Source organism: Anoplophora glabripennis, unplaced genomic scaffold (genome assembly GCF_000390285.2).
Source record: "Anoplophora glabripennis isolate ALB-LARVAE unplaced genomic scaffold, Agla_2.0 scaffold4, whole genome shotgun sequence".
Classification (NCBI taxonomy): domain Eukaryota; kingdom Metazoa; phylum Arthropoda; class Insecta; order Coleoptera; family Cerambycidae; genus Anoplophora; species Anoplophora glabripennis.
This window is the reverse complement of record NW_019416568.1, coordinates 2,422,320-2,448,204: the sequence shown is the minus strand read 5'-3', so window position 1 is coordinate 2,448,204 and position 25,885 is coordinate 2,422,320. Positions and strand designations below refer to the sequence as shown.

Here is a 25,885-nt window from a genome sequence, read left to right as displayed (position 1 = left end):
TGGTCGTATAGAGGAAAAAAATAATGATTAACATTTTTTCCGTTATTTTTCTTACAATTTTACGTTAAATACTCATCAAATGGAGAAAAAAAATTAAAAATTTTGAAAAAAAAATTGTAATTTTTTGCGTCCTCTTTTTTACAATTTTCCGTTGAATATTTCAAACGTCGAGAAAAAGAAATTTTTGAAATTTAAAAAATATCAAATTTCGCTTTTTTTAAGTTTAAAATTTTTTTTATTTCTCGACGTTTGAATTATTCAATGGAAAATTGTCAAAAAGATCACGCAAAAGAATTTCTAAAAATTTTAAACAATTTTTTTTCAAAATTAATTTTTTTCATTTTAATTTAATAAAAAAATTAAAGGAAGCAGAAAACTTTCCAAATTCTTTCAACGATTTTTGAAAGTTTGTAACTTCGTGAATAATGGCCATATCGAGAAAAAAAAATGATTAAGATGAAACAATTTTTTTCCGTTATATTTCTTATAATTTTACGTTAAATACTCATCAAATGGAGAAAAAAAATTGAAAATTTAAAAAAAAATTGCAGTTTTTTGCGTCCTCTTTTTTACAATTTTTCATTGAATATTTCAAATGTCGAGAAAACAAAATTTTTGAAATTAAAAAAATCAAATTTTGCTTTTTTTAAATTTCAAAAATTTTTTATTTCTCGACGTTTAAAATATTCAAAATTTCAGAAAAATTTCCAAATTCTTTCAGCGATTTTCGAAAGTTTGTAACTGAATAATGGTCGTATCGAGAAAAAAAATTAATGATTAACATGAAACAATTTTTTTCCGTTATCTTTCTCACAATTTTACGTTAAATACTCATCAAATGGAGAAAAACAATGAAAATTTTGAAAAAAAAATTGTAATTTTTGCGTTCTCTTTTTTACAATTTTCCATTGAATATTCAAATGTCGAGAAAAAAAATTCTTGAAATTTAAAAAAATCAAATTTTGATTTTTTTTAGTTTAAATTTTTTTTTTATTTCTCGACGTTTGAATTATTCAATGGAAAATCGTCAAAAAGATCACGCAAAAGAATTTCTAAAAATTTTAAACAATTTTTTTCAAAATTTATTTTTTTTATTTTTAATTTAATAAAAAAATTAAAGGAAGCAGAAAATTTTTCCAAATTTATTCAGCGATTTTTGAATGTTTGTAACTTCGTGAATAATGGTCATATCGAGAAAAAAAATGATTAAGATGAAACAATTTTTTTCCGTTATTTTTCTTACAATTTTACTTTAAATACTCATCAAATGGAGAAAAAAAATTGAAAATTTTGAAAAAAAAATTGGTTTTTTGCGTCCTCTTTTTTACAATTTATTTTTTTATTTTTAATTAATAAAAAAATTAAAGGAAGCAGAAAACTTTCCAAATTCTTTTAGCTATTTTTGAAAGTTTGTAACTTCGTGAATAATGGCCATATCGAGAAAAAAAAATGATTAAGATGAAACAATTTTTTTCCGTTATATTTCTTACAATTTTACCTTAAATACTCATCAAATGGAGAAAAAAAATTGAAAATTTTGAAAAAAAAATTGGTTTTTTGCGTCCTCTTTTTTACAATTTTCCATTGAATATTCAAATGTCGAGAAAAAAAATTCTTGAAATTTAAAAAATCAAATTTTGATATTTTTTTGTTTAATTTTTTTTTATTTCTCGACGTTTGAATTATTCAATGAAAAATTGTCAAAAAGATCACGCAAAAGAATTTCTAAAAATTTTAAAACAATTTTTTTTTCAAAATTTATTTTTTTTTATTTTTAATTTAATAAAAAAATTAGGAGCAGAAAAAATTCCAAATTCTTTCAGCGATTTTTTAGTTTGTAACTTGAAAAAAAAATTGTAATTTTTGCGTCCTCTATTTTACAATTTTCCATTGAATATTTATTTTCAAATGTTGAGAAATAAAAAAATTTTTAAATTTAAAAAGCAAAATTCGATTATTTTTTTAATTTCAAATTTCCCTTATTTCTCGATATTTGAAATATTCAATGGAAAATTGTCAAAAAGATCACAACAATTTTTTTTTTTTCAAAATTTATTTTTTTTTCTATATTTGATGAGTATTTAACGTGAAATTGTGAGAAAAATAACGATTCAGGAAAGGAAAACGGTTCTATCGATCGCATTAAAAATTTAATTTCTTGAAATCGAAATTCAGTGGCTTAAATCGATATATTAAACCAATTGATCTGTATGTTGATGGTATTCTTTTTACTGTAAAAGTAGACTAAATTTTGAGAAGATATATTTGCAACAAAATTATTCCATCCTCGTTATGTACCTCATTACATCAACAATATAATATTACCAAATAAATACAATGGACGATAGTTTCATTCTCTATTACGTTCATTAATGATCTATCTCAGTAAAACAAATGCTTACACAATCAGAATAGTCTATTATATATACTACCTTATAGTTATCGTGACTGCTATGCATATCAACGACAAAATTGTTTAACATTTAGGTACATTGTTTGGGAAGAAAAGGAAATTAATACATACATAAAATATTTAAGAACTTCTTGGGAATAAATTTATTCTTTAACAATAATATTACTTCTTCAAATACAAATAAATTATTTAATTTACTCTAATAAATGTTGTTTCTCCCAATACTTTCAGTAATAATTAATAAATTATCTGTTTTCTCAGTGTAACGCTAAGTTCGGTCCCTATCAGATCCGCCGAAGAGGTCCCTCTTAGCTTAACGGAAGTTCCAGTAGAAAGTTAAAGCTGGGCACTCATTTGTCACAGCTTAATTACCGCAATTTCATACACAGGTACAATTGTCCTTTTAGATCTCAATGAACTGGTTAATAACGCACGAAATATGAGAACGAAAGGGGAAGTGTTCGAGTGAAATACTCCCAGTGGTGAATTTGCTTCTTTCCTGGCCAGGACAAATTTCAGTTTCACTTCAAACGCTATTGTTTATTCGGCATAAACAGCGGCGTCGTTCCGCCTACTTACGGACAATTTAACAAACTATTTGCGTTGCCGCTTTACAACAAACGTTGTAAGTCGGTCTCTCATTAATAACCCGTGAAATTTTTTGCGGCACTAGCTTGCTTCTAAAAAAAATAGTTCGCGAAATATGCGGGTCATTTTCGATTCACGTTGCGAGATGTCAGTAAAGAGAAATTAGAATATGGGTGATTTCGATATGGTTTTTAAGCTCACGTGGATTATTTTTTATGTGATTCTTTTTGGTAAGTAAACAGAAACACTCATAAAAATTTTAAGTAAAATTACACACTCGGTCATGGTCACAGCAGGTAAAGCAAAATTACGTCATACAAATGAAGTTACATTTTACATTAAGCATATAATTTTACACTTTTTGTGTAATTAATCCAAAATGAAAATTTAGTAAGAAACAGGCAAACTTCATGGTATTTTTTAAGAAGAAGAAATTTAGACATTATTAATTTGTACCATTCGTAGAAAGAAAGTCTAAAAAATACTGCTTTAACTTTTTATGCTAAAAGTCAATAAGAAAGTAAAATTTTCCCGAACCTTTGGCTAATATAAAAAACCAAATGTGAATTTTTATTCGGAACAAAGTCACACCACTTATAAATAGCTATGTTGGAAACAGTCGCCTTATTTTCGGGAATTATCGCAAGTTGACTTTTATAAAAGTTCCCTCAACCATCAAGAAATAAAAGAATAACAATTGGAAAGTTAAAAATTAAGTACCAATTTTGTTATACCAAATTAAATACCGTAGAACGTTGTTTTAAGAATTCTTTTATGTCAGATTTTACTTTATTACACCGAGAAAACATTTTTTAAAGAAAACGGTTTTGTTTTCATTAAATAAATTGTATACTTAAAGACAAACAACGAAGGCGAGATTTGTGTTTGTAGATATCACCATGTGTAGGCGCTACAAAATTAATTTGTATTCAAATAAACTAACTAAAGATTAACAGTTTTCAAAATACACCGAGTATTAATATTGGGGAGATTTCATCACAACGTGACAACAGCACTTAACTTATCGCTAAACATCTGTTGCATACGTGTGCACGCGGCAGACTTGTCCTACGGAAAAAATGTAAACAACTATTATTGTGAAACATCTAGTAAATTTCAAGACAATCGTTTTCCAGTTTTTAAATAAATAAAACAAAATGTATCGATTTTGTAGTGCGAAGATAGTGTTGTGCTTAAATTTTAGCTAGAATTTTAGTAATTATAAAACAGGAATTTAAGTTTTAATCGAATTATGAATTTGAAAAATATATATTTAATTAAACTACCCAAAGATTCACGTCGTCCAAAAAGCAAAATTCAGTAATTTTTAAACGCACAAATACAAAACAAACAACATATGCTCAAAATGTCCACCACATTTTGATAATTTTTATTTCGGAAATGGTTGAGTTTAGGATCCAAGTCATATAAGGTGTTTTTGTTTATTTTAATGTATTCTATCGTCTGTTAAAATTAAGGCAGTCAAATTTCTAACACCCTGTAAACAAAGGTAATCCTTATACTGAGTGATGAAAAAAAAGAAAAAGTTTGCATAAATAGGTGCGCAAAAAAATCAGGTAAATTCGTAAAACTGAGGATGTTGAAAATTTAAATTTAAAGAATCCCTGTGATATTTAAATTCGTATCAGAAAATAAAAATTTTACACATTTTTATACCAATATAATGTTTGTTTAAAAAAAATAATCTGATAAATTCTCTTCATTCAAATATTATCATTGATGTACATTCTACAGAGTAAATTGTTTTGAAATCGTTCTGAACATCCTGAATTTAAGTAAATTCCTTGAGAACAGTCTGTTTCTAGGAATTACCTAAACACACATACATAATATCGTGCAAAAAGAAAACTTACCATTGAACTTCAACCAACGTGTCCCCAACATTCACTCGCGATTCGCCAAATCGGTGAGTCTACAATAGATTCCTCAGAAGATTTGACCCACCCAAGATCTACATTTGATATCCTGGAGATCTCAAACCTAGGTCTCCTCTTCCAAGGAAGCAATCAACATAAATCCGATTACGCAGTCACTTACAGTCACTATCACTAGCACTCTTTCATCACTAAACCATTGTGGGTGTCCTATTAGGCTGCATTTAGGGTGACACTGAAATAAAAATATTATGTTAGACTGTTGAAAACACAACTATTTTCTTTAGCATCTTGTAGTAGTATAGGCAAGAGTATACTTGTATAAAAAAATTGCAACATGATCTTTGTTTGGAATGTTTTTTTTAAATCAACTCAAAAAATTGACTATACCTTTTACAAATTACTTTTAACCGTACCATCAAATCGTTGATGAAATATACATCAAATCGTTTAGGAAATACACTTCAGTAATAAACGATAGTGAGGTTATGTTTAAGATCAAGTTACGAAATTCAAAGACTTGTATTTATTGGCAATTGAAAAAGAAAATTTAACTATAATTTAGACGAGCAACTTCGTCTAAAGTCTCCACGGTTATCGAACAAAATTTTATTTAGTAAAAACTTGCATTCGATCGGAAAAATTAACAGATCTAACCTATATTTCAATTTCTTGCCTCAATCGATGTATTTCCATTGTCTAAAAATTCTAATGGTCTACACCGAACTACTACGTCGTTGTTTTATTATGTTCGGAGTTCGGAATACAGCAATAAAACCAGTTATTGAAAGTTTTGCAATAATACCGAGTTCACATCAACGCAAAGATTCCGCATAATAGATAAGATCAAGATTAATCTCATGATTCCCCCTTTAAGACTGATTCTGTCATTTACCACACACAACATTGATAAATTAATTAGCTGTCATATTAATACACTGGGAAACAATACCCTCACCATTTAGAACTGCGGGGATATTAAATTCAGTTGCCATAATAAGTACACATATAGCATTATTGGATAGTGGGTGAATACACTTCGTGGGAATCCAAGTAATCCTTTCTAATCGTAATGAATTAGATATCAGTCCGTTCATCAATTCTCGGAAAGAGCCAGTGTTTGGTTTGATTATATGCAATATTCGGAAGAATTAAAAACTTAGTTAAAATATGTAAAATTTGGACGTAGGGCGTAGCGTATAGCAAATGAACTTAAACGTCATCTCATCTGTCAAAGCGCTATATCGCCGCTTTGTTATTGAAACTGACAGCTGCTATACAGCTCGTTGAGAAATGAGGTTAAGTTGGTCACTATAAGCTACGACCTACGTCTAATGTGTCAGAGCCAACTTCGACCACGTTTTTATTTGAACGCTCGTTATATTCATTTCTATAAAAAAGTTTTTATCGCGAAAATAATAAAGAAAATATAAAGAAGATCTAGACAATATGACCTTGACTGCATTTCTTCGCATTCGATTATGGTAATCGCATTAGATAAACGCAAAACGTGTCGTATAAATTGAAAACACTTGTTGTTTAAACTACAAGTTTTCTAAACCGTTTCCACGCAATTTACTGCCGTTGCAAATCATGTATTGCACAAAACTGCTCACAAATTACAGAAGCGCCGTTCGTTCTTTAGATTTACAACCCCATTTAATTCAACTACAACATAATTTTTACATACACCCCGGTAAATCGGCTATGCAGGTTGATGGTCAGCGTGGTTTTATTGCTATCCCAATTTTTAATTGTACTGTTATTGTTATTTCGCGTAGATAGGCCTCGCTCGACAGGAAATACCGTGTGGACCATTTCGGTTATGCATGCATTGGTATCTTGGAAACTATAAGAAATAGGAAAATAGTTAGATGGGGAAAGTGGATCGAAATTCGTGGAATAGGGTGATACAGAATACTATGAACCTAACCTAATTTAATCTGAAATAAAAATAGTTAAAAGTAAATCTAAACCTTCTGTAGGCACATAGGGTACTCCGAAATATATTGGCAACTCCCTAAAATACAATTATGACATTCAGAACTATAACTGATTGATAAAATATGAATATCTTTTCAGATACTGTTCTTGGTGCCTTAGATAAGGCTCTCGAGAAAACAGGAAGTGAATACGGTTGGGTACCTGTCTCAAATCCACCAGAAAACTTACAGGTTCTCCAGGATGTAAACATTCTAGTAACGTATGCCGATAACATGTTTGGACCTTCCGTGAAAATGAAAAAAGGAAAACTGTAAGTATTCCGCTACCAACCCGCAATTTGACGAAGAACTGTCAAAATGACATTTTCCAAACCAGAACTAGTAGACCAGGGCGGATCTGTCGAAATATCCTACTTCTTGAGGAGGCAAGCTAATTTTTGCTGGATTACCTTCAGTACAACTCACGTAATAAAAATGTAGATTCCTAGATCTGGGCGAGGTCCGGAACATTTTTAAAATTGCAGAAATGTTTAAAACACTTTTAAAAATACCTATTTTATCCGAGTTTTTTACTTATGTCTTGGAACCTACGTATTTTGGAAGAATATTGAAGAGGAAAAAAATTTTAGATTTGAATTTTGCACAATATACTGTAGGTTAAAAATGTTTAAATTTATTACCGCTGTTGCAAAATAGCAATAATTGATGAAAAAAAGGCAAAATAATAAAGTTTTTTGGATAATTTTTATAAAATATTTTAATTGCTCCGAAGATATTATAATTTTGGTAAAAAAAACTTTAGACTATAATAAAACAACACATCAAATTTCATTAAAATCGGTCGATAGTTTTGCAAAATAATCTTTTGAAAAAGAATTTTCGAATTTTCAAAATGCTGCACAGCCTCAAATAAAGCACCTACATACTTGAAAATTTTTTCTCATAAAAAGACCGCTCAACCGTTCAAATGGTTTTTGAAAAATTGAAATCGGTTGATTAGAACGGCCACAGTAATTTTTTAAAGTTAACACTTTTTTATTTTTAAACAATTATATTACATTTATCAATTTCCAATTTAGTTTCTTTCAAAAATTATAATTTTAAAGTACTCGGAAAGACGCTTCTTTAAAAAAAAAGTTAAATTCCGTTTATTGGTTCTCGAGATATAAGCGGTCAAAGTTTATGGATATTTACCGTTAATTTATAAACAATTTAGCAATAATCTTTGATTCAGTGGCTTCGTTTTTCCGAGTTCTGAGCTGGAAAAAATGTTCATATTCATAAGTTATCGGCAACATAGATAAATCAGCGGAAAAGCTGTCGCTCGCACGCGCGAAATGTGATTCAAAACACGAAAAGTGGGGGAGGGGGCTTTCGCCTCGAGACTGAATTCGGAGGTTCAAAATGCGAAGGTACGAAAAAAATTGCATTATCTCGGCTTCTAATGGACCAATTTCGATATTTTTTTGAAATCCGATGTCTCGCGAGCCAAGGAATTCGAATATCTTAATGCCAACTGTCTAATTTGCACATATTTTGTTATAAACAAAGTTTATTATTTATGCATTAAACATACTGTATATTTTACCCTATGCTATTGCATTTTTTTAATGAAAATATTTGTTTACGTATATATTTCAACACTCTGAATATGAATGTATTCAGTTATAATTATTACAATTATTTAAATAATTTTTGTTTAAACAAATTAAAAAAAAATTATTTGGTAAGTAACTTTTTTGTTAAATACAGATAAAATTAAGAAAAAATGGTACTTTAAAACTATAGTTTTTGAAAAAAACTCAATTGAAAATAGATAAATGTAATCTAATTGTGTAAATATAAAAAAACAGTGTTTACTTTAAAAATTTACTGTGGTCGTCCTAATCAACCGATTTCAATTTTTCAAAAACCATTTGAAAGGTTGAGCGGTCTTTTCTATGTGAAAAAATTTTCAAGTATCTACATGCTTTATTTGAGGCTGTGCAACATTTTGAAAATTTGTTTTCCAAATTTTTTTCAAATAATTATTTTGCGAAAACTATAGAACCGATTTTAATGAAATTTGATGTGTTATTTTATTATACTCTAAAGTTGTTTTTACCAAAATTAGAATGCCCTCGGAACAATTAAAATATTTTTTAAAAATTATCCAAAAAAACTTGATAATATTGCCTTTTTTCATCAATTATTGCTATTTTGCAACATCGGTAATAAATTTAAATATTTTTAACTTACAGTATACTGTGCAAAATTCAATTCTAAAACTTTCTTTCCTCGTCAATATTCTTCCAAAATGCATAGGTTCCAAGATATAAGTAAAAAACTCAGATAAAATAGGTATTTCTTGAAATTTTTCAACATTTTTGCAATTTTGAAAATGTTCCGGACCTCGCCCAGATCTGGGGATCTCCACTTTTATTATGTGAGTTGTACTGAAGGTAATCCAGAAAAAATTTGCTTGCCCCCCTCTCACATCCTCCTCAAAACAGATCCACCCAGGTCAATAGGAGTAACTCTGATCTCGATATGCATGCATATCGGAAAAAATTAAATCACCACAGCCAATTATTAGATTAAACTTGTTTGGGTGGCTGTTGTGACAGACTTCATGTCTTCAGAGCACTGCGGGCGATCTTTAGTATTGGATTGGAAACATGAGCGATTTTCGATCGACTATGCTGAGTGGCCATTCTCTGCTACAACTTATACGTATAGATATTTGACAAATTTGCACTAATAAATCAATTACGAACTAAGAACTCGTTTTAATCTTGACAATATGCTATTTTTATTTATTTATTTGTTCCAGCTCAGCCAATGTTTCTCGGGCAACATTCAACGTCGCCAAAAAAACTTGAAAATTTTCTCTTTCTCTGCCATTTTTTACCTTTAAGTGCTATAATTTCCATTAAAACTAACTCATCAATTGATAACCCATTCCACCTTTTCCAGATTGAACTCGACGGGAACCCTCTACCTAAAAGGACAGGCCTTGAAAGCACCAAACCTGAGCCAAATAAAATTCGACCTGCTGTCAGTTAATCATTCCGGGTACGCCGAAAAGGGGGGCCGGTCCCCGGGCCTCCCCAAAGAACAACGGACAAAACGGGGTGTTTTTCATTTGTATAATATGGTTAGTTGCGCTACTGGCTGCAACCCATTAGCCTACAAAGGCTACGGGTGTTACTGCGGCTTTTTAGGATCCGGATACGCCGTCGATGGGATAGACAGGTGAGTGGGGCCCGCACTCATTTACCCTTACTCGCGGAGGGTGTATTAAAATCGGAAAAAAACGCAAATGTGCCGATAACGATGTTAAATTTTAAATGCGGCGAAGTTACGTCCCTCTAATAGCAGGTTACGACCTCTAACGGGAAAATTGCGTTTTGATATCCGTGCGGCATACATTTTGTGACCACTGTACATCGTTATTCCCGACTTACGGGGATGTATGGTGGTTTCAGCTAATTTAATTTGACAAATGTCTATTTCTACAGTATTATTGTGGTTTTCATAGTGCTCTTATTACCGTGGTTTATTGTTTACACCGTATTGCAAGTGTTCGGAATGGCCTGTGTCCATAATTGATGGATATTGTTTTTATTTACACATTTACGGATATTTTAATTTACGCAAAACAAACTTCAGCTTCTACATTGTACGTATCTAGATTTTTTCTGGATAGTCACGTGCCAAATGTCACTACATTTTTATTCACTAGTCTAATTTCCGAATTAGTTAAAACAATCACCTAAATTTTGATGCTACTATCTGCACATGGTGTCGGATTTATTATATTCTTCCTTTTTGTAATTTGTGACTTTATCAAATTTAAATCTCTGTAATTATAGTTATTTGAGAAACACCAAATTAGATTAATTCGATGAGAAACTACTGTTTATAATTTGCAAACTGAAGAAAATCCTAAATGGGAGCGACAATAATTTTTTACTGAATTATGGGTTACTGATAATGGCGATTGCAAGTTTCAAAAATCCACAAAGCGTTATTTGATATTTATTATCAAACACAAAAAAAAGAGCAAATATTTTAATATTAAGTATTTGTCAAAAGTCAGTTTTTATGACGAAATACGAACTGAAATTGCTATCACTTGCTACTAATAGAGTGAAATTTTTGCATAATACCTGTTTTACATTATGAATTTATTCATGAATTAATTCATGAAGTCACTTCGTGAGAAACTGGACGAGCAGTTCACATGCACCAAATTTGCTGTCAAATAACATTTTCATGAAGTTCTTCACAAATTAGAACATGTTCCAATTTTCGTAAAATGAAGTTTAGAAGTACCAACAAAAATATTGAGGTTAAGTTATTTACCTACATATTATTTACTTTAGCACGTTTTTTATAGAGATACAATTTTTTTCCTTGTTATCTAATTAAAAAAAAATAATCCCAACTTATTCAAGAAAATGTATCCATTTTCAGTTTGTCTTTATTTACTACGACTTGCTTGCAAAGTTGGTAGCAGCAAGCAGCTGTTTTTGTTTCAAAGAAATTTACGAAGTTTAAAACAATGTAAAATCAAACCCTCTATGAATAAATTGATAAATTACGTAAATCATGAAAATCTTCGTGAATTATTCATGAACAAATTCTCAATATAAAACAGCTATACCTAAGTACTATCATACCAAATTTCATTTAAATGTGACAAAAGCGTTTTAAAATTATTTGGGAAAAGCACCTTTGACGCCCTCTAGCCCCCTAGCGGCTAAACTAGGCAACTTTGGAGTCCTTGTTGCTACCTGCCAAGTTAATTTGAAAAATCAACTTAAATATGGTACTTTAATTAGCTACCTTTTACGTATACTGACGCTGCTATACTGTTACAATGGTCACTTGTATAAACAAAATCAATAGGTACTTACCGAAATACCAAAAATGCACAAAAACTGAAAAGTACAGTCACAATCACAGCACGTCTAGTTCAACCGTTTAAAAACGCCAAAGCAGTTTAAATTCGCGTAATCGTAAAAAAGTAGACTATGGATGATTAATATTTTTCTGTTAACACTATTTTTTTCTGGTTTTATAAGTAAAAATCGCGATAGATGTTTGTTCTACAGCAATTTCAAGCGCGCGTCACTAAACTGTAACAATTGAACTACACGCCACCTAACATGTATTTTGTAAACCTTGTGATACGATTTCAATGATTCGAAAAGATTTCTTTGTATTGTTTTTGAATTCGGAAAATTTGGAAAAAATAATTATATTTGGAGGATGCATAAATATTTTTCATATTCTTTATAATTGTAGGTGTTGTAAAACGCACGACTGGTGCTACGATAAAGCAAAATGTCCCATGTTTCTTGAATACATCGTGCCTTATTTTTGGAAATGTTACTACAACCGTCCAATATGTGGTATGTTAGAATAATTAAATAAATTTAATAGAATCAAGATAATGTTTTATTTAAAACGACTGAAAATGGTTTACTTTGATTCCTGTTCACCATAAAAGTGTTTTTTTTTCAGCTGTAGACCACGGAGAATTCGGAGGACCGGGTTCCTGTGCAAGCAGGCTGTGCGAATGCGATAGAGTCCTATCGGAATGCTTGAGACGATACCCGTGCCCCTCGTCGAGAACTTTCTGCAAATCCTCACCACTCAGGCTGCTTCAAAACGCGCTTATGTTTTATCCTTAAGGGTAAAAACGTCCTTTAAACATGTGATTGTTTGAACGTACTGTATATACTTTAAAAGTATGCTTTATAATAAAGCGATTTAGTATCGAAACAAATAAATAATAAACTAGCGTTTTAATTTCAAGTTAAAACCCAACATTCTGTTTCATCGACTGACGATTGCTGTAATTTTTCAAGAAATTCTATTCAACCTATCAGCGATTGCATTATCTCGAGTGTAAACATCACAGTTTGTCATTGTTCATCGTAAACGAATCATTAATATGGGTGATGCTAGGATTTTGGTATTTGTGGTTGATAGTGCCAACCGTGCAATGTTGGTTGCCTATATTAGAGACGGTCACTGACTTGCAATCATTTATGAACGGTACCAATATTTCTTTTTCTGTTTTCTGCAATAGTATTAGTTGTAGATAAACAACCTTTAAGAATATTAAAAATTATAATTTATTTTAACTCGAGGCATTTTTGGAAAAAGTTAGTAAAAAAAAATTTATTTTCAAAAGTTTCACCACATACACACACCTTAATCAATCGATTAAAAAAAAAAAGACAGACGATAACAAAAACTTTAATCTCTCAACAGATAAATACTGTATTTACATTTCGCTTAAAAATTCCGAGACAACGGGTGTTTCAGGAAATATTCCTTCGACTGGAAGAGACGTTTCGATATCGCCCTATAATTCTCGTCGTTGGTAACATGCTCCCCCTCGACTATCTTCTTCACGTTGGCCTTCACTCTTTCCATCGCCCCGGAACAAAAGGCGCTCGCAATGAGCATCTCGTAGTTGCTGTATTGAAGGCCTATACAGTATGACCTCGAGGCTCTCCCTATAATAAAATTAATACTAATTTCCGTATTTTTTTCTCACATCATCAATAATTTTTTGTAAAAATAGAGACGCAAATAAGCAACCAGCACTACATTTTTATAGATTTTATTCCACGGTTTGTCTAAATACGAATCAATGCACAAATAACAGACTTTCCTCCATTCTAACACAGATTTTCTATCAAATGGAGTTAGTTTGAAACTCAAATTGCTTTTTGTTGTAAAGAAATTTGTAATTTGCCGCTTTTGAACAAGTAAATTACAAATTTCTTTTCACCAAAAAATAATTTAAGTTTCAAACTAACTCCATTTTATAGAAAATCTGCGTTAAAATGGGGGAAAGTCTGTTATTTGTGCATTAGTTCATATTTAGACATACTGTCTTTAAAAACTTAAAAATAACTGATGTTTTAATGGATCCCGAGTGATGAAATGATAAAATTTTGAGCCACCCTGTATCTTTGACCGTTTTCGATATCCCGGTATTCCCCTACATTTCTATCTTGGACAAGTTTTTCAAACATAAAAATTATTAAAAAAAAAATCGTTTTTACTGAATTCTATGCCACGGTACTTACCCAAGCACGCGGTCATAACGTATATATTTATAATACACTCGGCTATTCTGCGCAAATCTATATGTTGGTTAACGACGTCGGGCCCGAACCTTGCCAGAAGAACTTCCGTCGCAAATTCCAGTCTCTTCACGCAATACCTGTAACAAGCGAGAACTCATCCGAAGTCCCTACGCTTTTCCGATACTCACTCTAAATGCTTGGAAGCAATGTCCAGGGAGGGATGCAGATAATCCCCCAACCGTAAATCCAACTTAGGGTCGTCTCCGACGTTTCTCCTGTCAGTCCACATTCTCCTCAAAATGAAACTTCCGTGGAACAACGGGTTCCGGATCTTGCTTATCCTCTCGTTGAGTTGCACCTACAAGCTTACTTCGGTAAATAATAAAACGGATTTTAATCGAAACTTACCCCGGCGAATTGTAATCCGAAAAGTGCGGTCATTATTTCCAAGCTGTCGTTCGTTTCGTGCAAAGACAGATGTCTCGTGATATCTTTATGAAATTTGCTGGCCCAGTGCGATTCGGATATAGCCGGCATACCTACCATGTCCAAGGCGGTTAAGGAGGCGGTTAAGCAACTTTGGGAGCAGAATATCTGAAATAAATTGGAAATGAAGCAGTCGTGACCCCTTATAATGTTGACTTTTCCTCGACCCACCTTAACTATGGCGCTTTCGAGCTCGCAGTCCTGATTCTCGTAAGAATCGATGAGACCCGTCGTTAAATACAATACGCTCTCCATTGCGTACAACTTTGTAGTCAACTAAAAGCGGTAAAGGAAAAACGTAGTTATATAACGCAGTTTTAATCAGGAAACTTTTACTTACTTCAGCAATTTTCCCTCTAACAGCATCCGTTTTGTACAACATATTCGAATCGTTGGATTGTTCTAACATGCTCAGAGCGAGTCGATTTAAAATTTGCTTGGTTATTGCAATGCAAGCTGCACCAGAGCTTAATCTGAACTCGTTCATAATAGACGATAAAATGACGTCAGCCTTATTTACTTTACCAATAACGTTTTCTAATAAAAAATTTACTTTTATGGTATTTTTTTACACAGTATACGTCAGTTTCCTTACCGTTTGGTACTTGCGTGTTATCAAAACTAATATTAGCCATTTCTACGTCATTTGTGTCCACTTTGGTGTAAGATACACCTGGGGAATTCCTATCGACTATAAACAAGGTTAATTTTGGTTCTTTAATGAGGTCTCTGACAACAAGTTCCGTCATCGCACAAACGATTAATAGGTTAGCTGAAGTTCCATTAACAACCCACGCTTTCTCCCCATTTAAAATCTGAAAATTACAAGGTCGTCGAAAGTTTTAGTCGAAAGCGTCTTGCCTTACCCAAGTTTTTTTATCATCTGATATCACGGCTTTGGTTCTCATGGAAGTAATTTCAGGTAAGTCGGCTTCGGACATGCAAAAGCAACTAATGCTATCACCTTTCATTATTCCATGGAGATATTTTTTCTTCAGCTGATCATTTGCAAATTTTACTAGAATCTGGACACCTAACTGTTCGTTAAATATTATGTTATCTCTTAAATTATGACACGACAGTACTTCCAAAAATTTATTGCTTTCTGTAACAGAACATTCCCTACCGTCCATCAATTGAGGAGCTTGAAGACCAATTGTTTTATAATCGGACAAATTTTGCCTAAAATTTTTATCAGATAATGTGTTACAATTGACCATATGTTCTTGCTTCATCAGTTTTTCTACAGCAGCGGCTGCCGGTTCAATGCAATCGATATCTTCTTTTTCAAGTTCTGGATAAGATAAAACATCTGTATCAAACACCCCTAGAAAGAGATTTTTCGCAAAAGGGGGCCTTTGAGGTTTTTTTTGTCTTTTCTTCTTAATAACTGTAGTCAGAGTTTCAAAATCTTTTAGTTGTTTCTCATATTTTTCATGTGTGGACTGAATGGCAGGTTGAGTAGACAATACATATTCAGCATTTAGCAGTGTAGTTGACCACTTCTTATATTTAAATAGTTTACAACAGTTTAGAATTCTTGCACTTAACATATTAAAATTACACTATATGTTGATGTAAAACAGTTTTGCTTAAAAGACCCAAGAAAATACAAAAAAAAAAACAAACCGCAATACATAACCCCAAAAATTGTATTCTTGTTCTGACTTCTGATGTTCTGTACCACAGACCAACACTGACAGATGTACAGAATTGAAGAAGTTAAGAAGATACGATCCGTGTCCTCTTCTCTTCCTTTGAATGTCGATGATGGTAGCCAGAAGCTTTAAAATATATTAACATTGCAATTCCTACTACTGTAATAATAAAAACAATGGGAAAGAAGATACACGAATAATTACAACGTACTCGAGATCTTGCCGGCGTGACAGCGCTTTCACCACTGGGGGCACTAGGCGAATTATGATCTGACTGTGTTTGAGAAACACGTTCAACCTCATCATCTTCGTATACGTCTACAATTTGGTTTCCATCCATTTTTCTTTGTCCTGTTTCTACTGTGCGTGTTAAAAATGTCAAAGCTGTCAAGTGTCAAATATGAATATAGAGACATTTACGTCACAAAGTTCCTTTTAGGTTGTTTTGAATTTTGGTCGGGGTGTTTATGCTGTTTTATTAAAAAGGTTATGTATTTATGTAACTGTATTATGTTTTTTGTGTAATGCAGCCAACGTGCACTTACTCTGCAAGGTAAAGTAACTAATGCATCCGACAATAACGATTTAGTTGAATTCTTAGGATGTCGCAGTCTACTAATTTATTTAAAAATACATCGTACCTACCGAACTGAAAATAAATTAAGAAAATACTCAAACTTCAAATTTATTTCAAATAATAACCATGCTCTATAAAAACAAGACAGATGCTACTCGCTGGGTATATAAATGGGTTTGGGTCCCACAATTCGCCTACAATTAGCCCTTAAATTGGTCCTGTCCGTCGCCTTGGGTGACACGGTGCTCTGCGAGAACGTCACTTTCCTCGGAGCTTTCTCACAAATATTTTCTTTCCCTTCGTCATCCCGAACCTTTCCTACCAAACAGACAGGATCCTCTTGGACGTAAGTATCTTTATGGTCCTCGGTCTTTGCTACGATATTCTCGTTTTTCAAAATACCGTGATCTGATTTCTCTTCGTGACTTTCCTGGTTCTCGTCAAGGCCCGACCTGATGACCTGCAGATCGTCCATGCTATCGTTTATAGTAATGACCTCTTTAACTTCTTTCGCTGGTTCTTCGTCTTCCTTCTTTACAACCACGCTCCTTTCCATCACCCAACTGTCTTCCTTCCTGCATGCCAAGTGAGGCCCCTTCTTGGTAGGCTTCAATTCGATCCGCGGCTCCCCCATTACTTCGTTTGTCTTCTCCGTTACGGTGCTCTCGGACACTGTATCGCCGGGTTGAATCTCCAGCTGGCACTGCTTCAAAGTGGCCTCTAGTCGCCACTTCCGTATCTCTTTGTTCGCTTCTTTCAGGGCGGTGGATAGTAACGTGTGGGTTAAACCCCTCGATCTGAACTGGTCTCGCAGTTCCTCCAGCTCTTTCCTAAGGAAAATTTAAACATTACACGAAAATCGGAAGAATGTTTCTATTACTACGCTTACAATTTGTTATTGAGCATTATCTGGTAGAATTCGATTTCGTCGAATGTGCCTGTAGAAATGAGCACCGGCTTAGCGGCCAAGTCTTCTTTGTATTTCTCCAACAGGTTTTCCAGAATTTGAATTTGATCCCTAAATAAAAAGCAGAATGGAAAAAATTAAATAATTAAATAAAAACGATTAACTTACTTGTAGGATTTAATCACCATATGTTGGTCGTCCTCTTTTTCCTCCATGTCCATCTTCCATTGCTCACAGAGCGTTTTATTTTCTTTTTTCAGATGAGAGATCGTATTTAAATGTTTGGCACGTTCTTGCTTCATGGCAATATATTCAGACTTCATAGTGTTAATAGTTTTTTGTAAATATACTCTCCTGTAACAAATGTAAAAAACGTGACAAATGCACTTTTAATATAATGAAAATCCATACCTGTCATCTACTTCAGCAAATAACGAGTTTCCTTTACTCTCTGTATTTAGTGGCTTATTCTTGTACGATTCTAACTCGCTTTTAAGACAGAACAGTTCATCGTTTAATTTCTGTATCAAATAGTTTGCTTCCATCAGTTCTTCTCTCTTACAAGACAAGCTTTCTTTTAAATTAGACGATTCTTTTTTAGTTTCCTTAAAAACATTACTAACATTTACTAAAAATAATAAATTAAAACAACTTTATACTCACAGTGAAAGCTTCTTCTAATGAAAAACATTTCTTCTGGAGTATATCTACGGATAATTCTAATTCTTCATTCTTTTCCAATAGAACCTCAATTTCATGCTTTAAGGTTATTAATTCCTCTAGTAACTTATTCTCATCATCGGCGGGTGTCTGCGTACCAGTATTTTTCTTCAGAAATTCTATCTCGGCCTTCAATTTTTTGATTTCCTCTTCTTTCAAAGTCGATTTAATTTCTAGTGCTTCGATTTGTTTATTATATTTTGATCTTACATTATTGACATTTTCCTCCAGTTGGGCAATTTTTTCTTCTTCTTTAAGCTTACGAGAATTCTCCTCTGCCTGTAATATTTCAATTTCACCTTGATAATCCAGCTGTAGCGCTTCGTATATTTTTAACTGTCTGTTGCTTTCATGCAGGTCCTGATTAACACAGTCCAACCTCATTTTTACTACTAAATACTCCTTTTTTAATCCTTCATAGTCCTCGGGCAATATTGAAACATTCGCCATATTAATGTAAAAAAACTAATTACTTTTTCTTCAAAACATACAATGCTTTGATTGCTTTCTACATCGGAATAATAAATCTGTATTTTAAAATAACGTATTTTCTGGTTTGAGTTTCATTTCTATTGTCTAAAAACTTAAAATACATAACGTTTATTTGAACTACTACAACATATTTTTATACTATGAAATTTCATTGAATGAGATAATACATTTTTATTCGTTAACACCAACGTCGTATAATATATGATAACAGATATATAAACTAATATAAATTTTTGGGATTAAATGCATAAATCTAAAAAAAATATATTGCAGGACGTTGTACTTACATAGTAGTTCTACCTCTCATTGTTTACCAGTCAGAACTACGCTAGATATACATTTATTTAAAAAATAAAATTCCCTATAAAATATTTTCCAGTTACGTTGAATTTATAATGATAAATAACTACTATTATACATTTGTGATAAGCCTTAAAACACAAAATAATTAATCATTTGAAAGTTGAAAGGTTACTTAAAATTTAGGGATTATCAAAAGAACGCAAAGTTGATCAAGATCAGATGAATTCGGTAGAAGTGTATGATCCTGTGAAGAAATGTCATTATCGTATTTTGGTGCCTCAGAAATCAAAGCGAACTGGTAAATAATTTAAGAACGAGAATCAGTAATATTTTTTTATATTTAATAATTTTGAATTTATAGAAGCAAGCGATGACGACGATGAAATTGTATTCGAAGAAGCGCCGCCTAAAAACTGGAATAATATTACTATTTGGACCCAAAATGAAACACTGGCACTTATAAACATATTTTCTCTACACAAAGACAAATTCAGATGTTTCAAAAAGAAGAAAGGTCAGTGGATTTTAATTTCCGAAGAGTTAGCGAAAATTGGCATAAACAAAGCACCCGAAAAATGTGAAATTAAATGGAAAAATTTACTAAGGGTCTATCGACAACATAAATATGATAATAGGGGACCGGGGAAGTTCGAATTCTTCAACGAGTTAGACGACATTATAGCAAACGATCCGCAGTTTAGATATATAATTGCCAACTCAAATAGTAGTTCTGTAAAAATTGGAAAGCTTCAAGAAAACTCTGTTAGTGACGGCAATAAAGATTTAATCACAAAGAAAAAGTGCTCTTGTATAAAAAGTGAGAAACAGAAAAGACACGAGGACCGAATGGCATTAATGACTAAAAAAATGGAAATTGAAGAAAGGAAAGTCAAGGCGTTTGAGGATTATCTTAAGTTTTTAAAAAGGAATGCTGAGGATGTATAGTTAATGACTATAGCACAGATATTGTTACTGTTTTGTATAAATATGTATGAGAAATACAAATTTTTTTAACTTATTCGCTCCCTTTTATGCATCAAATTTAAAGTTTCCAAGCGTTTCTCGGAATATTGATTTAAAATAGGAAATTCAGGTGATAAAAAAACGAAGAAACAACTACAATAATTTATTCAACGGACAACTGTCGTTCGAAAACTATAACAAATGTTTTACACAATCAGTTATAAAAATTACATACTGTCGATTCTGACCCTTAAAATTACCGAACATAATTTCACGTTATGACCACATATAGGTCTTATTATCACTAGTATACTTCAAACACTCCACGTTCGTAACATATTTAACATCGGCCGCACAGAAATGTTTAAGTACTTTCGGCAAAAGCCCGCAATCCGATAAATTCTCTTTGCCGAACACTACACTACCCTTATTTTCAATGTCGGACTTTCTCTCCGCGTTCTGAACTTTACTGAACGGTTCAGTGTTAGCGATACCGTTAAAAGTCATCGTTACGCTATGCTCCGGAGGATTAATGGAGAATAAATTGTGAGTCGTCGTGGGTAAAATGGGCCCCGATATGTCTAAACAGTAATAATCTGCCCCGTCTAAATTCACTTTGTTATCACGCACTTTGAGAGACTGCAAGGAAGCACCGTGGAATGCCACCGGGGCCAGGAGTGTCGGGGGTACGCCTGCCAGTGGACCTGTGAAAGCTGTCGCGCTTTTACAGTTCAATAGGAAGTTATACAAGGCATGGACCTCTACGCCCTGAACCACAACCAGGCTTTGCTCGCTGTTATCGACTTCGCATTCGGCTTTGTGGATTATTTTCTCCTACAAATGGATGCTTAAGAAATTTTCCACAATTTTTAATATTACAATAATTTAACGAATTAAAAGGGACGATAATAAAACATACCTGCATATAATTGATCTGCTTGATGTCTTCAGCGTTAATACCCATACTTTTCAACCAGTTCTCGTCGGGCATCTCTTCTTCCTCCAACGCTTTCTCACATACACTTTCCTGCTCGCTGACGGTAGAATCCGTTTCATAACCCGAATCCGAAATCCGTTTCTTCTTCAAAGGCATAACAAACTCGATATCTTCCTGCTTCAACATTTGCCGAAAACCTCGAGTCGTCGGAGTTATTAACACGTGGACGTCGCTAAAACCACATATTCCCGCGGCACGAAACAGTACCGTAAAGTTATTAGCGCAGGCGTAAAAGTATGGACATTGTCTGGTTCTAATCAACTGGTACAAAGAACGTAAGCTGTCACACCAAGCCGATTGCAAACTTTCTCTTATTGTACTGTTTAAAGTGAAATTGTTTCCTGTTGGTTGAGCCTTCATGCTGCTGCGTGGAAATAAATTGAGCCAGGGCAGACACGGTTGCTGCCAGTACAGGCAGCATTGATGGAACTTTGCATTTGGCGATGTGTCAAGTGTTGTTGCTGTGTTACTGTCTAGGCAGCGGGTGAAAGCTGTAACGCCACTGGCCTCCTCGCTAATCTTCAGTTTCTGGTTCCAAGGAAATGGGTTGGTCGATAATAATCTCGCTTTATACTTTAAAGTCCAATCGATGGGTAACCATTTCTCTCCTGTAGCTTTTACAACTTCCACTATTTCTTTTTCTTCCGCGTCAATCTTACTGAGTATGTTGTTAAATGAGGTGAGTGTGACGTTCGTTGAAGGACCAGGGGCATTTTGGTGGAGAAGTTTAAATAATGTTTGATCGGTGGATTCGTCCAGTACGCAAGGTTCGGTTTTGCTTTTCTTACAGTCGGTATCCTTTACGAAAGGATTTTTTCGTTTCTTGGCTGAAAACACTTCGTCAAAAGAAGTTTTATTCGCACCATCGATCGAGTTGTTTGGAGCTTTTCCGTTGATTCTGGCTTGCAGGGCTTTCTTTTTCTGTTTTAATTTATGGAGTTTCATTACTTCCAATGGATGATGCCATTTTGGAGCGACTTTCTCTGGGCTTCCATGCATTATATGAGTTATTTGATAAGGTCGTTGGTTTAATTCAAAAAATTTGATTAAACAAACAAATAATAGACAGTAGACTTAACCCATTTATCAACTGTCAATGTCAATTATTTGAAAACAAGTTGTCAAGGTAACGTTGTTAAAAAGTCTATTTTTCACGATGCGCATAAATGTGAGGTTATTTTTTACGTTGTTAAATTATAACCTATTATTCACAAACAAGGAAACTTCTAAATTAGGAAAAATTCTACTTAAAATACCTTAGAAAAAATGTTATATCATAAGTAAAAAACCCATTGTATTTAAAAAATATAATTTAATTTGAAATAAAAAGTCGAATTATATAACAATAATTTTAATTACAATAATAACAACTTATGCCATATAAATAAAGGTATTAATATCATCATCATCCCTTTTCATATACTTATGCTCGATTAGCCACTCGAGCTGTTCTTTAATCATTTTTTTGGAAGGTAAGAACATATTTTTCAAAATATCGACCAGTTCGGATTGCAAAGCGGCATTCGATATTTTCTTCCTCATTTTCAAAATCTTTATTATTGCCTCCTGAGTCCTGAGAATCCTCAGTTGTACGATAGACTGGTTATCCTCAACCTGCGATCTTTCCGTACTTAACTGCAAGCGTCCTATTAAATTAACCTAAAAAAAAAAAAAATAAAACCGTAAAACAACTCAAACTCTCTCCGAATACTAACTTTTCCTCTTTTCTGCGGTTTCCCGTTTTTGATAAGCGCGAAGTCTTGGTTGATCCAGAACAACGAGTGCTCGCCGAAGTCTTTAGGGGCGGCCACGTTTGGAGCAAACAACAGTAACTGACGTTTCAGTTTGGGAAACGCCACCAAGGACCAGAGCGTTCTCCTCAACTCCCCGTCCGGCAATTCCGTGGCTAGTCGCAAGTTCTCGTAACTAACTTTATCGTGGGGCCTCTGATTCCACGCGAACAGGACGGCCATCTGGAAAGTCGTCACGTCCAGGTCGAATTTGCCTCCGTTCGTGGTGAACGTTATCGTTCCGTTACTCATATGATGATACCTTAAACGCAAATATATTTTCAGAGAACTTTGCGAAACAAAACAAATTCAAACGTAAATTACCACTGCAGCTTCCTTCCGGAGTGTTTCTTCTTGTAGAAGTCCTCGACTTCCGGGATGTAATCCTCCAGTTCGACGGGCAAGCTAACGGTCACCCTCTCCGAGCCCCTAGCCCAAGCGCCGGCATTTAATATTTTAATGTTGATGGCGTCGTGTCTGGCGGTGGACGTCCGGAATTGGCCGTTCAGGTCCTCGCTAACCTTTATGTCTTGGAACATCCGGGCCAGCTTGTTGACGTAGTCCGCCGGCATACCCACCTCCCTCAGCCATTCCACCATGTCTTCTTCCTTCTCGCTATCGGCACTGCCAAAAATTTGCGATTTAAAATAACGTCTGCATCCTTACTGTAAAAATCGCTCACCTGGCATCCAGGATCAGCCTCCTCGTCAGGTGGGCCTTGTGGTACCTCATGAAAACGTCCTTATTAGAAACGTACTTTAAAACTAGTAATACATCCCTTAGCCTAGATTCGATCTCCTCACTAGTCAGCCTTTTGGACAACGGCGTCCTCCTCAACAGCATGTCGCAGTAGTTCGCCAGCAACTCGGGACACTTGCTCTCCGGGGCGACCGTCTTCGCCCCCAGGTTCCTCCCCGTCCCCAACTCCAACCTGAACACAGTCGTATCGTTAACGACGGCCTTGAAGGCCTTGTCCCTGGCGGTTAGGAACCTCGGGTCGTCCGAAAATGCCTCGTGCACCAACTTACTGAACTTCCTGAACAGTTCCAGGAGCCTCTCCACGTACTTTTCCGAGTCCTGGGTGATTATATCGGCGGCGGCGACCATATCGGCTAGTCCCGCCTGCGTTATGTGATTCTCCAATTCCCTAAGCATGGGCTGGACGCCTTCAGGCACCCTTTCTAGTAAGCGGAACATCAACTGTAGCCTCTCCGTCTCGCCGGCCTTTATCAGGGGGGCGCACTCGGCCAGGAGCACCGGCAGGGCGTTGCCCACCAGGACCTTGACGCAGCACTGTATGACGCCGTTACTCCCCGCTTCTAGGTAGCGCTGCGCCCGTGTCTCCTCTTCGCGTAGTTTGGAGTCAGCGTAGCGCATGTAAGCTTGCACTCCATTCGTGGCCAACTGCTCGGGGGCCTTCATGCGGTAGAACAGATCCGTGCTCTGTATGTAGGCCGCCTCGAAGTTCTCCCGGTAGATCTGAAGTCTGTCCTCGGTGTTGGAGCACAGGTTGACGTACGATTCACGCACACCTGCCGGACGAAATTTTGTGTGATCGAAAGGGACTTGGGAACATTTGCAATAATTCGTACACTTTAAATATTTCTGCTTTATTTCGACAACCCTAAATAGAAAATTTTGAAAAAATGACACGGCTTTTCCTCTATTTTCGTAAAAAAAAAATTGGAGTGTTTTCTAAACCAAAAAAAGTTTTAGCCATATTCACTTTGTCAGTAATGCTTTACAACAAAGCTTTATAGAAATGTGATAATAAATGTGCAAAGTCACCAAAAGTATAAATTATAAAAAATTGGTTACTTTAAAACGCCTTACCAATAACCAACTGGGAATCAAAAGCCTCCCCATTCCTCTCAGCATGCACTAACTTCATGGCACTGTCCTGCAATCGATGCTTAATATCACTAAATATACTTTCGTTCCAAGAATCCAACATTAACTTCCTGACAATGCTCTCATCCGAAGACCCCTTTTTCCCGCTGTTGCTCTGCATACTGGACCCACCGGACGTGGGTTTGCCCTGCAAGCTGCTTTCCAGTTGCCGGAAAGGAGTAGGAAGGTAATTACACTGAGTAAAAAATTTCCTCCATTCCGCTATATAAGCCTTAAGCAAAGCCTCCTCTTGTCTGTGCGCTAGAACTCTAGCTTGAGCCTGTTTTATAAACTGTACGATATCCTCGTGCAGGTGGTCTCTAAGCTTAATCGGTCCCTTTTCGTCCCACAAACACACCAAGTGTACATCGTAAAATAACTCCTGCCATTCGGCAGGGGAAACAGGTTCCTGTTTCAGTAATTTCAAAACGATCGGGCCCATGTAAGGCCATTTGTCTTCGAATTTTAGCTGCCCCCTTTCCTACGAATCACAAACATTATTTGTACGGTGCGATCAAATAAACAAAGGTTTTACCTTAAGCATTTTAGGTTAGATTCCCAATAAACACATAAAACAAAAGGTAACGAGACGCGATGCCGTTTCATACATTAAAATCGCTAAAAATAAGATAAAATCATATTAATAAATTCATCCACTGGTTCGCTTTAATCTCCCCATTCACGCGAATTTTCCCATCGCAAACTCGGGAAGGACGGGGTGGGGGTGCGTTCTGCGTCACGATCGTGACCACAGAGTACCCAATTGGATTCTATGAATTGGGTACTCTGTGATCGTGACGAACAACTCACCGCGCCATTATTCTATGGCTAGAAATTGGCCTCAATGATTTGGGATCGAGGGGGATTATCCCTCTTTATCCTGCCTCATCTCGTGTAGGCCTGGACAGCCTTCGTAGGTGGGCCCCATCCGTCGTCTACCCCGACCGCAAATGCGGCCGGTGTAGGCGCTTTGTGGGACCTCCTTTTGTCCTGGCTGGGCCCCGCCGGCTAGGGCCCTTTCTTCTGGCGCTCTTCTTGCTTCGCCGGCTCGTCTGTGTAAACCCCGGGGGTAGTGTCATGTTTATGTGTGGTATGGTTGGGTAGGGTAGTGCGGCTATGCAGCCTGGGATGCGCTTTGCTAAGGTGGCCCTTAGGCTAGCGCGGGAGGG

At 34.8% G+C, this 25,885-nt stretch overlaps 6 protein-coding genes across 6 annotated transcripts; 2 read left to right on the top strand and 4 right to left on the bottom strand.

The window, feature by feature from the left end:
• Positions 1–2,957: 2,957 nt before the first annotated feature.
• Positions 2,958–12,550, top strand: LOC108917416. The gene is made up of 5 exons (XM_018723979.1): positions 2,958–3,231; positions 6,979–7,150; positions 9,795–10,073; positions 12,132–12,238; positions 12,351–12,550. Exons 1-5 carry the CDS (start codon positions 3,171–3,173, stop codon positions 12,518–12,520), a joined length of 789 nt encoding a protein of 262 aa, XP_018579495.1. The 5' UTR covers positions 2,958–3,170; the 3' UTR covers positions 12,521–12,550.
• Positions 12,551–13,075: 525 nt separating this feature from the next.
• On the bottom strand, positions 13,076–16,078 carry LOC108917358 (acyl-CoA dehydrogenase family member 9, mitochondrial). The gene is made up of 8 exons (XM_018723909.1): positions 15,286–16,078; positions 15,015–15,234; positions 14,760–14,956; positions 14,591–14,695; positions 14,342–14,527; positions 14,122–14,291; positions 13,934–14,070; positions 13,076–13,354 (listed from the first exon to the last, which is right to left on the bottom strand). Exons 1-8 carry the CDS (start codon positions 15,970–15,972, stop codon positions 13,131–13,133), a joined length of 1,926 nt encoding a protein of 641 aa, XP_018579425.1. The 5' UTR covers positions 15,973–16,078; the 3' UTR covers positions 13,076–13,130.
• A 706-nt stretch (positions 16,079–16,784) lies between these two features.
• LOC108917398 (protein Spindly) lies at positions 16,785–18,819 on the bottom strand. Its single transcript, XM_018723959.1, has 5 exons — positions 18,225–18,819; positions 17,973–18,166; positions 17,730–17,915; positions 17,544–17,672; positions 16,785–17,484 (listed from the first exon to the last, which is right to left on the bottom strand). Exons 1-5 carry the CDS (start codon positions 18,729–18,731, stop codon positions 16,806–16,808), a joined length of 1,695 nt encoding a protein of 564 aa, XP_018579475.1. The 5' UTR covers positions 18,732–18,819; the 3' UTR covers positions 16,785–16,805.
• A 331-nt stretch (positions 18,820–19,150) lies between these two features.
• LOC108917400 lies at positions 19,151–20,094 on the top strand. The gene is made up of 2 exons (XM_018723963.1): positions 19,151–19,374; positions 19,438–20,094. The coding sequence occupies exons 1-2, from the start codon at positions 19,296–19,298 to the stop codon at positions 20,019–20,021; spliced, it is 663 nt and encodes a 220-aa protein (XP_018579479.1). The 5' UTR covers positions 19,151–19,295; the 3' UTR covers positions 20,022–20,094.
• Positions 20,095–20,189: 95 nt separating this feature from the next.
• LOC108917376 (protein downstream neighbor of son homolog) lies at positions 20,190–22,115 on the bottom strand. Its single transcript, XM_018723933.1, has 2 exons — positions 20,959–22,115; positions 20,190–20,873 (listed from the first exon to the last, which is right to left on the bottom strand). The coding sequence occupies exons 1-2, from the start codon at positions 22,033–22,035 to the stop codon at positions 20,316–20,318; spliced, it is 1,635 nt and encodes a 544-aa protein (XP_018579449.1). The 5' UTR covers positions 22,036–22,115; the 3' UTR covers positions 20,190–20,315.
• Positions 22,116–22,377: 262 nt separating this feature from the next.
• On the bottom strand, positions 22,378–25,426 carry LOC108917351 (cullin-5). Its single transcript, XM_018723901.2, has 6 exons — positions 25,252–25,426; positions 24,660–25,197; positions 23,509–24,358; positions 23,151–23,450; positions 22,752–23,088; positions 22,378–22,695 (listed from the first exon to the last, which is right to left on the bottom strand). Exons 1-6 carry the CDS (start codon positions 25,258–25,260, stop codon positions 22,408–22,410), a joined length of 2,322 nt encoding a protein of 773 aa, XP_018579417.1. The 5' UTR covers positions 25,261–25,426; the 3' UTR covers positions 22,378–22,407.
• Positions 25,427–25,885: the final 459 nt, after the last annotated feature.

Coding starts and splice junctions, on each gene's coding strand:
- LOC108917416 (XM_018723979.1), top strand. CDS start 3,171: ATGGGTGATTTCGATATGGTTTTTAAGCTCACGTGGATTATTTTTTAT. Junction 3,232..6,978: donor TTTTTATGTGATTCTTTTTG/GTAAGTAAACAG, acceptor ATATCTTTTCAG/ATACTGTTCTTGGTGCCTTA. Junction 7,151..9,794: donor AAAATGAAAAAAGGAAAACT/GTAAGTATTCCG, acceptor CACCTTTTCCAG/ATTGAACTCGACGGGAACCC.
- LOC108917358 (XM_018723909.1), bottom strand. CDS start 15,972: ATGTTAAGTGCAAGAATTCTAAACTGTTGTAAACTATTTAAATATAAG. Junction 14,957..15,014: donor TAACACGCAAGTACCAAACG/GTAAGGAAACTG, acceptor ATTTTTTATTAG/AAAACGTTATTGGTAAAGTA. Junction 14,071..14,121: donor ATTGCTTCCAAGCATTTAGA/GTGAGTATCGGA, acceptor CGCTTGTTACAG/GTATTGCGTGAAGAGACTGG.
- LOC108917398 (XM_018723959.1), bottom strand. CDS start 18,731: ATGGCGAATGTTTCAATATTGCCCGAGGACTATGAAGGATTAAAAAAG. Junction 17,916..17,972: donor TTTGCTGAAGTAGATGACAG/GTATGGATTTTC, acceptor CATTTGTTACAG/GAGAGTATATTTACAAAAAA. Junction 17,673..17,729: donor ATGGTGATTAAATCCTACAA/GTAAGTTAATCG, acceptor CTTTTTATTTAG/GGATCAAATTCAAATTCTGG.
- LOC108917400 (XM_018723963.1), top strand. CDS start 19,296: ATGAATTCGGTAGAAGTGTATGATCCTGTGAAGAAATGTCATTATCGT. Junction 19,375..19,437: donor TCAGAAATCAAAGCGAACTG/GTAAATAATTTA, acceptor TTGAATTTATAG/AAGCAAGCGATGACGACGAT.
- LOC108917376 (XM_018723933.1), bottom strand. CDS start 22,035: ATGCATGGAAGCCCAGAGAAAGTCGCTCCAAAATGGCATCATCCATTG. Junction 20,874..20,958: donor AGCAGATCAATTATATGCAG/GTATGTTTTATT, acceptor ATCCATTTGTAG/GAGAAAATAATCCACAAAGC.
- LOC108917351 (XM_018723901.2), bottom strand. Junction 24,359..24,659: donor TGATTCCCAGTTGGTTATTG/GTAAGGCGTTTT, acceptor TTCGTCCGGCAG/GTGTGCGTGAATCGTACGTC. Junction 23,451..23,508: donor AGGCTGATCCTGGATGCCAG/GTGAGCGATTTT, acceptor AATTTTTGGCAG/TGCCGATAGCGAGAAGGAAG.